The sequence below is a fragment of the Solea solea genome, chromosome 19 (assembly GCF_958295425.1).
Source record: "Solea solea chromosome 19, fSolSol10.1, whole genome shotgun sequence".
NCBI classification, from domain to species: domain Eukaryota; kingdom Metazoa; phylum Chordata; class Actinopteri; order Pleuronectiformes; family Soleidae; genus Solea; species Solea solea.
The window spans coordinates 2,933,225-2,941,477 of NC_081152.1; the positions used below are offsets into that span (position 1 = coordinate 2,933,225).

Here is an 8,253-nt window from a genome sequence, read left to right on the forward strand (position 1 = left end):
AGAAAACCTCCCAGAGTTGTGTGTAAGTAATACATTTATTTCATTTTCAGAGAATACAGGATGTTATTACCAGATGAATGAAATGTTCAGTTATTCGTTCGTTGTGGTAAGTTGGAAAATATGTTTTCAAAAATATTCTGGTTCAGCGTTGATCCAAATTACTTTCACAGCATCTCGTTTTTTATTCATGGTTCGTTTGCATTTCTTCACAGTAATGACGGTTTGTTATTTGCATATATAAATTCAACGTCCTGCTCTTGTACATGATATAAAACAACTCCAATTTTAACATCTTAACAAAAAACCCACTATACCAAAAACAACCTCTTCTTGTGTTTTCATATTTGCAATGATCAGAGGACACACGGCTCCTTCAGCTTCACGTGGACGATGAAGAGTCACTTCTAAATTGTCTCCGACAACAAACGGGACAGCTTGGTTTTCCTTCCATATTCCGCTGTCAACACTGTAACGCTACGCAAAGTCAGCACAGGTATTTTAGTCAACGTCAACAACACGGTGAGTAAACAAATGAGGGTAAAATCAGAGGTTAATAATAGTCTTAATAAAAGGACGATGACGAATGAGTTCACAGTGAGAGAAACGCACGTCTGGAAGCGAGGAGCAGCTGTTGTGACTGAGTCTTCATCTGAAGATTCTGTCGTCACTGTGGTCATGAATGTGGTCGTATGAGATACTGACACATACAAACTGCCAGTAGGGACAGGGAGGGAAGAAAAGGGTTTTAGCCACTTTACAATAAAACCTATGACAGTCTATGTTCATCCCACTGTTTCAACAGTGTGTCACTTCATAAATCGGCTCATTCTCCCACATCAAATACCACGGAGAAAATAAGCAAGTTTACACCATGGCATGTGATTGTGTGCAGTTTATTATTAATAATATTATTGTTGTGGCTAAAGTGGCTAAAACCTGTTTTTCCCCTGTTGGCAGTCAGCACTAATTATATACCTCGTATAACTACACTTAAAAAAAAAAAACCTAAACTGTCCCTTTTTAAATTCACACTTCTTTCTGTTGGCTCCTTCCTGCTCTGTTCTAACACTGTGTCCATCACAGCATCAGCATCTGTCCGCACCACTCCCCCAGTCCCACAGGGGGCGACAAACTGATGTGAAATGAAGCTTTAGACACAGAAAACTGAAACTATTGAAGTGAATACTTGGTTAAAACACACACACGCACACACGGTGATCCTGGAAATAAATCTACCTCTTGAATTACTTTGTGGATTTATCCGGAGTTTTGATCTCAGAGCTGACTCCTGTGGACGCCTGAGCAACACTTTATCCTCTCGAGAGAAACGTCAACATGACTGAGAGTGAGAGAAAGGGGCTCCATCAGCTCTACAACCCTAAAAACAATATAAAACCTCTGCTGGATATAAATATACAGTATGTGTCACATCAACTCCATCACACTGGGGTCAGAAACCATTCTCAGACTGATGTCACACACACACACACACACACGTATATATACTTTCCCCATGAGAACCCTTAGTTATATATTCAGTCTGATTATAAAAAATGAATAATATGGGTACAGTGAACAATGATAGATGAGAAACACTGACAATATTCATCTCCATGGCACAGTTGACTTGACACACAGGATCCATCACCACTTTGGAATGCAACCCCCCCCCCCAAAAAAAAGGTTTCAAAGAAGTCCTCGATCGAAAAATGTCCTGAACTAAAGAAAAGAGCGACGACCTTCTCCCTCCCACTCGTGCCACGTCACGAATGCATCTCTTCACACGGACACTGAAGCATCTCGGTCCACTTGTCTCCTCGAGTCGAGATGAAGCGAAGACTTCCGTGTCAGGGCAGCTGCGGCCGACGTCCAGCAGGTTTCGAGACTCTCGCGCTGAGGCTCGGAGACTCGGAGCAGAGGTGGCGTGCCGCTCAGGTGCTGGACGTCCACATGTGCATCTGTTTGGAGATCTGCAGCACAAAGACGATGTCTGGCCGCTGGTCTGGGTCAGGGCTGATGCACATGCTCACAAGGTTCCGCAGCTGTGGATGAGTTGAAATGAGGAGGTTTAAAGTAACAGTGTTGGTTACTTTAAACCATTTGACCATCCCCTTACACACAGAATAGACTGATTCATTATTGTATTAAATGTTAATATATTTGATTTATTATTGAATTATTTAAAGATAAAATAATAATATTATTTATTACCCGCAGTTAGAGAATAACATGACTGTGAAATCATCATCATTGAGTACATTTTTATGTTTACCTTGTCAGAGTAATGATCAGGAGGGAGCGGGGGATAATCACACTGCTCAATCTTCTGGCACAGGGAGAGCAGGTTCATCTTGTCTCCATAGAACGGACTCTGCAGTGCTGCCATCTGAAACACAGAAGCGGTTCCCCCTGAACTCACTTTTGAATCCGCAAAACTTTTTGACAACTTTTCTCATTTACGTTGGGTGCAAATGGCCGAGATGGTTGAGTTGAGGCCATGGTTATGGCCGACCTTTTTTCATCTTGGTCTATAACATCTTTCCACCAAGTTTGGGGATGTTAAATTCTCAATTTTGCCTGTTTTCACCTTAGGGGGGCGCCATAGAGCCCTTGAGTAACGTACGGTTCCAGGAACTATGTCTGTATATCGCATTTTCTCCAGACCTTTAGCCAGAATTGTCATCACCGGAGTGGTGGGATTCTAAAACATGATAATGATGATGATAATAATAATGATCACATGTATATGACTCACCTCATAGAGAAGACAGCCCAGGGACCAGATATCCGACTTAAAATTGTATCCGTTCTCATGAATCCTCTCTGGTGACATGTAATAAGGCGTGCCCACTGGAAAAAGAGATCAAAGTATATCTCACAATTCTTTTCTCGTCTCTCATAGAAACCAAGTCACGAGACACCAGAGGTATTTTTTTTTTTCAGTTTCTGTTTTTAATTTTTCATGTTTGGATTGTTCCAGACTTCTGTCACACGATCAAACGCAGCATGTTGTGTAGAGAAAAAGGACGTGTGCGTGCGTGCGTACGTTACCTAAGGAATGAGCTGCGGTGGTTTTGGAGCTGAAGAAGCGACCTAACCCCAGGTCACCCAGCTTCACCTCTCCTGTTGCTGTTATGAACACGTTGGCTGGTTTAATATCTGGTCCACACAAACACACACACACACACACATTTATAGAATTATAATTTGCTTCAAAACGGTCTACATGCAGTGTTGAACCATGTTGGCGGCATGTAATGAGCTCTATATATACACAGTAGATGTAAGAGGAAGGCTGGATACATTATATCTCTGTGTGTTTACCTCGGTGCATCACTCTGCGTGAATGCATGTGTTCCACGGCGCTGCAAAGCTGGACAAAATATTTCCATATAGTCCTCTCTGGGATCAGTCTCCTCTTCTTCTTAAAATACTACACAGATGGATAAGGGAATAATTCACCCACAGAAATAATCTCATCTCACATGCAACACGTTTGTATGACGTGTAAACGGAGACAAAATCCAATCTGTCAGAACACTGACACAAAGTCTTTCTCTCCCTGAAAACAAGGCTCCCAGCAGTGTGATCTGCGTTTCACCTGCGATGAGGCCGTGATTCCATCCTCACCTTTATCATCTGAGACAGATCTCCGGCGTCGGCCAACTCCAGAACAATGTTGAGCTCATTGTCTTCAATAAAGGAGTCTAAGTATTTGATTACATTGGGGTGATTCAGCTGCTGCAGAGGGCAAACAGAGAGGGGGGGGGGGCATTTAGAAACATAAACAAAACCAAAACAACAAAAATAATGAATCTAACTAGAATTAAAAGCAGTGGGCAGTGGAGCAATAATGGTTGTCCCTTGACCTGGTGGGGGACTCGTACTGGCAACCCTCCCAACTTTACCTTGAGCAGATCGATCTCTTTGACGCAGTCCTGACGAGCCTTGGCATCCATCATCTCAAAAATCTGCCGTGACAAACAGAGAAAGAGTTAAAAGTGTAGAACGTCAGTGTTGAAAGTGAGTAAAGACACTGCAGAGATTTCTACCTGGACTTTCTTGAGTGCCACCAGTTGTCCCTCCAGCAGGTATGTGGCTTTATAGACCTCACTGAACTGACCGCGGCCGATCTTCTTCTCAATGCGGAAGTTTGCCAGAGTGCAGCAGTACTTATAGTTGGACAGATTTTTCTGTGCAAGAAAAAAAAACATTAAAAGGTTTAACAACACTGCGCATTACAATATAAATAATAGTAATAATTTTAGTTATAATAATAATAAATACATTTAAATCCCCCTGAAACTTAATATAGGCAGATTGCCTTGGGTCACCTGTCATGTATACACTCTCTAGTATTATAAATAGTTTTATCTAGGGAACACATCTGCATGTAGATGAGAGGAGCCACAGAATTGAACCACTGACCCTCCACGTGGAGGACAAGCCACTCTACTCACTGAACCACAGCACCCCTGAGTGGGCTTCACAAGTGTTGGTTTGTATACATGTACACATGGTATGTAAATAAGAAAATATAATGGATGTCCAGTTGTGGTTAGACTTACCTGATCTTCCTGACCAGGTATCTTATAGAGATTATTGTGGTTGTCTAAGTTGGGCTGGTTGTTGTTGTGTCCTTCCATGGTGGCATCACACCCACCCACCACTGTAACGAGACAACAGTTCACAGTCTCAGTCATTTCAGCTCATTAAGTCATACACAATTGAAAAACCTGCTGTGCATGTGGCTCACGTGTTATTATTATTTAGACAGTGTGGATAATGAATCAGTACCTCTTATGTCTGCCACATTTGAAAAAAAAACAAAAAACTGAACTATCCCTTTAACACACCCGAGCAAAAACTACTCAAAAACCCAGATTTAATTAGTTTGATTTAGTTTACTACCAAATATACAAAAACAGAGAGTGTAAATTGTAAAAACATTTATTCTGATGTGACGCATGAAAAAAGAAAAATAATCCATTTTTAAAATCCAATTTAAGTCTCAAATGGAGGATTTGGAGAATCATGACACCCCTAACTATGGTGTGGCAGAGTGAGACTAAGATAAAGGGGAAAAAAGCACTGACCATAGTCATAAAATGTTAACCTTTATTTCTGTTTCTGCCACGTGTGTGAAATGTGAATGAAGTCATGATATGCATATAAATAAACACACATCTGTAGCTTTCACATCATCTCAACAAACAAACTTGTTGACGCTTGTGATTCCTGGGACTTTTAACTCCCAACTAATGAACTATTAATCACTTGTTAAGACCACAGGTGGCTGCTGTAAACTACGAGCTGAGTCATGTTGAAGCTCGCTCCGTCCTGAAACGTTACAAACATTATTCTTCCACAACCCCACATTTCTGACGAGTCACATTTAAGTATTTTTCGTAGCGCACAAGCACGGACTTGCACTCACCCAAAAACCTACCCACATCTACTAACCATTAAAATACAAAGCAAGCTTCCACCACAGAAACCAATCTTTGCTCCAGACGTTTGTCAGGCTGCTGTTGTTGCAGTTTAAGACTTGGAGAGCCTCCACACTCCAGCTATTAAAAAAAAACACCCTCCTGAAATCAAAAAGCTCATATTTATAATTCAGTGGTCCAATTTTGGTCAATGATTGTGCCAGAAAAGTACATTTTTGGAACAGTGCTGTTTTTCAATCACTCTGTGTGCACATTAAACCAGCCAAAGTATATGAAGGAGTATTAGGGACAGCCAAAAAAAAAAACAGCCAAAGAAAAAAAAAATCCGACACAAGGGGAAAAAGCAGGCAAAATAATACTAATAATAATAATAATCCGGCAAAAGAAAAAAAAAAGTCAGGCATAAAAATAAATTAATTTAGAAAATATCAAAGTACTATAGTCGATGGCCATGGCTGCCTCTACAGACGCGTCGATTCAGCGGTACTTCAGAATCAGCTATAATAATACGGAAATTCTCTCTCTCAGACAGCCGTCGGAGGCTTGTCGCTTTGTTGTGGTATGTGGTCAAGCCTCTGCAGTTTTTTTTTCTCTTGTGCCAGATTTTTTTTGATTTGTTTTTGCCTGACTTTTTTTTTTGGCTGGCCCTAATACTCCTTCTAATTTCCCCTTGTGCCAGATTTTTTTTTTTTTTTGGCTGGCCCTAATACTCCTTCGTAAAAATATAAGCAGGGAAAGGTAACACAAGATGAAGCTACAAAGCCTACTTGTGCAGACAGAGGCCAGGGAAAAGGTTCCTACATGAATTCTTTGTCTTTATACCCGATATGCCCCAGATGGGCTTGTCGTGCAGGTCGGCCACCAGCCAAAACAAGGGTGCAAGGCTGCCCAAAATTGTGCCATTCACCACTCAGCCAATAAGGAGCAACCACAACAAGTCAAGGACGTACAGGAAGCAGCCTTCCTGAAGACAATGGATTGTTGTGTGTCAAGCATAGAAATGTCAGTGAGACAGACCTAAAAACATGGACGTTTTTTTGTTGTTTGTTCCAGTGTGCACTCTTTTTTCTCTTTTGAAAATGTGCTAGTTTTGTATATCAGAAAATAAAGTGCAGCAGCAGCAGCAGCATGTCCGAGTGGTTGGGTGATTCTCGTCACCACCACTTGGGTTTTCATCACCATCCATTTTGTATTTATTTTTTTTATTATTTATTTATTTCTCCTATATTCTGTAGCTGCAGACAGGCTTCCACCTCCACTGAATAACATGATGTAAAGGTGCTTCATATGTGGAGAGAGAAGGGGATAATAGGATTGTTTATTTGTGATGCAGCTCATTAAATAAAATGCAAAATAATCGTTGACATTTAGAAATGAGATCACGTGTATTGCTGGAGGCTGTGATTGCGAACAGAGACACAACAGAGTAGCATACGCTCTACTCAGTGAAGACTTGCAGTCTGAGGTCATGGCTTCCTGCTGAGTGGACACTGACCAAACTCCCAGACACACAGGACACTGGCTCCCTGTCACAGCTGACACGTGACTAATTTTAGCCAGTTATTTGATCTTGAATTCCCAGCCATCTTCACAGCCACCAGCAACCACCCAACCACGGCTCTATGAAGTGAATGGAATTTTCACTTCCACACATAAACACACAGAAACCTCACTGCTACACCAACACAGAAATACAACACTCCTGCCTTATTGCAGCATATCAACATGCTGTGTGTGTGTGTTTGTGTGTTTGTGTGTGGCTGTAAATTGTAAGTTGGTCAGTTTTTACACCACAAACAATATATTCACTACTATTTCAAACCCTAAAGAGAATAATTCACGTAGAGCGAATAAAGACCACACTAACTACAGTATATAAAATGAGATTAATAAATAACAATATTAGACGAACTTGGCAGTGGTCATGGGTAAATAAAATATTAAGTAATTTAGAGAAGTGACATTACGTTTTAGTTACACTATAAGACTTAGTTAATAAAAAGTAGTAGTTGTTGTGGTTTTCTCTCCTGGCCTGACACAGACTCCGCTGTTTGTTTAAACATGTTTAAACCGGATTGCAGCAGGAATCAGCGCAGACTCGTTTCCGTCCGAGGCTGCGGATGATAAATATCATTTCCATATGTTCGCGCACAGCACAGGGGCTAACTGTGGCTAACTGTGGCTAACTGTGCTGTGCTGTGCTAAAGTAGCGTTCCCAACATTCTAACACGGGAGCGTGTTCTGGTTCCGTGGGCCGTCTTTATGCGACACAAACATGCGAGTACGTGTCAACAGAGACAGACTTTCTAAACGCAGTTGTTGACATTAAGCAGGTAAGAGTGTCTTACCTGAGAGAGTGAGTCTATAATGTCCTTCAGCAGACAGTTGTGAACTCTCTCCAGCTCTCACATTGATCCGTGCTGTTTTGCAACTGCGCTGTCCAAGACGCACGCTCGCCCCGCCCCTCCCCCACCACACCACCGCTGTGTGTGTGTGTGTGTGTGTGTGCGCGCACTTCCGCTGCTGTCACAGACTTTAGAGGAAACAGCCACAGGTGAGAGAGAAATATATTACTCAAGTAAAAATATCTCTATTTTGCACGGAAGAGTATTAGGGACATATTAAAAAAAGCAAAAAAAAAAAAAAAAAAAAGCACAGCATTCAGCCTGTGGGACTCAATGAATTCTGAGAAAAAAAAGTCAGAATTCTGAGAAAAAAAAGTCAGAATTCTAAAATTAAAGTCCGAATTCTGAGAAAAAAGTCTGAATTCTAAAATTAAAGTCCGAATTCTGAGAAAAAAGTC

General features: G+C 41.2%; 1 protein-coding gene across 1 annotated transcript; it reads right to left on the reverse strand.

The window, feature by feature from the left end:
* Nucleotides 1-16: 16 nt before the first annotated feature.
* LOC131446231 (serine/threonine-protein kinase Nek6-like) lies at nucleotides 17-7,915 on the reverse strand. The gene is made up of 10 exons (XM_058617350.1): nucleotides 7,799-7,915; nucleotides 4,569-4,669; nucleotides 4,053-4,193; nucleotides 3,909-3,971; nucleotides 3,631-3,741; nucleotides 3,325-3,433; nucleotides 3,052-3,159; nucleotides 2,756-2,850; nucleotides 2,273-2,386; nucleotides 17-2,042 (listed from the first exon to the last, which is right to left on the reverse strand). The coding sequence occupies exons 2-10, from the start codon at nucleotides 4,644-4,646 to the stop codon at nucleotides 1,932-1,934; spliced, it is 930 nt and encodes a 309-aa protein (XP_058473333.1). The 5' UTR covers nucleotides 4,647-4,669; nucleotides 7,799-7,915; the 3' UTR covers nucleotides 17-1,931.
* Nucleotides 7,916-8,253: the final 338 nt, after the last annotated feature.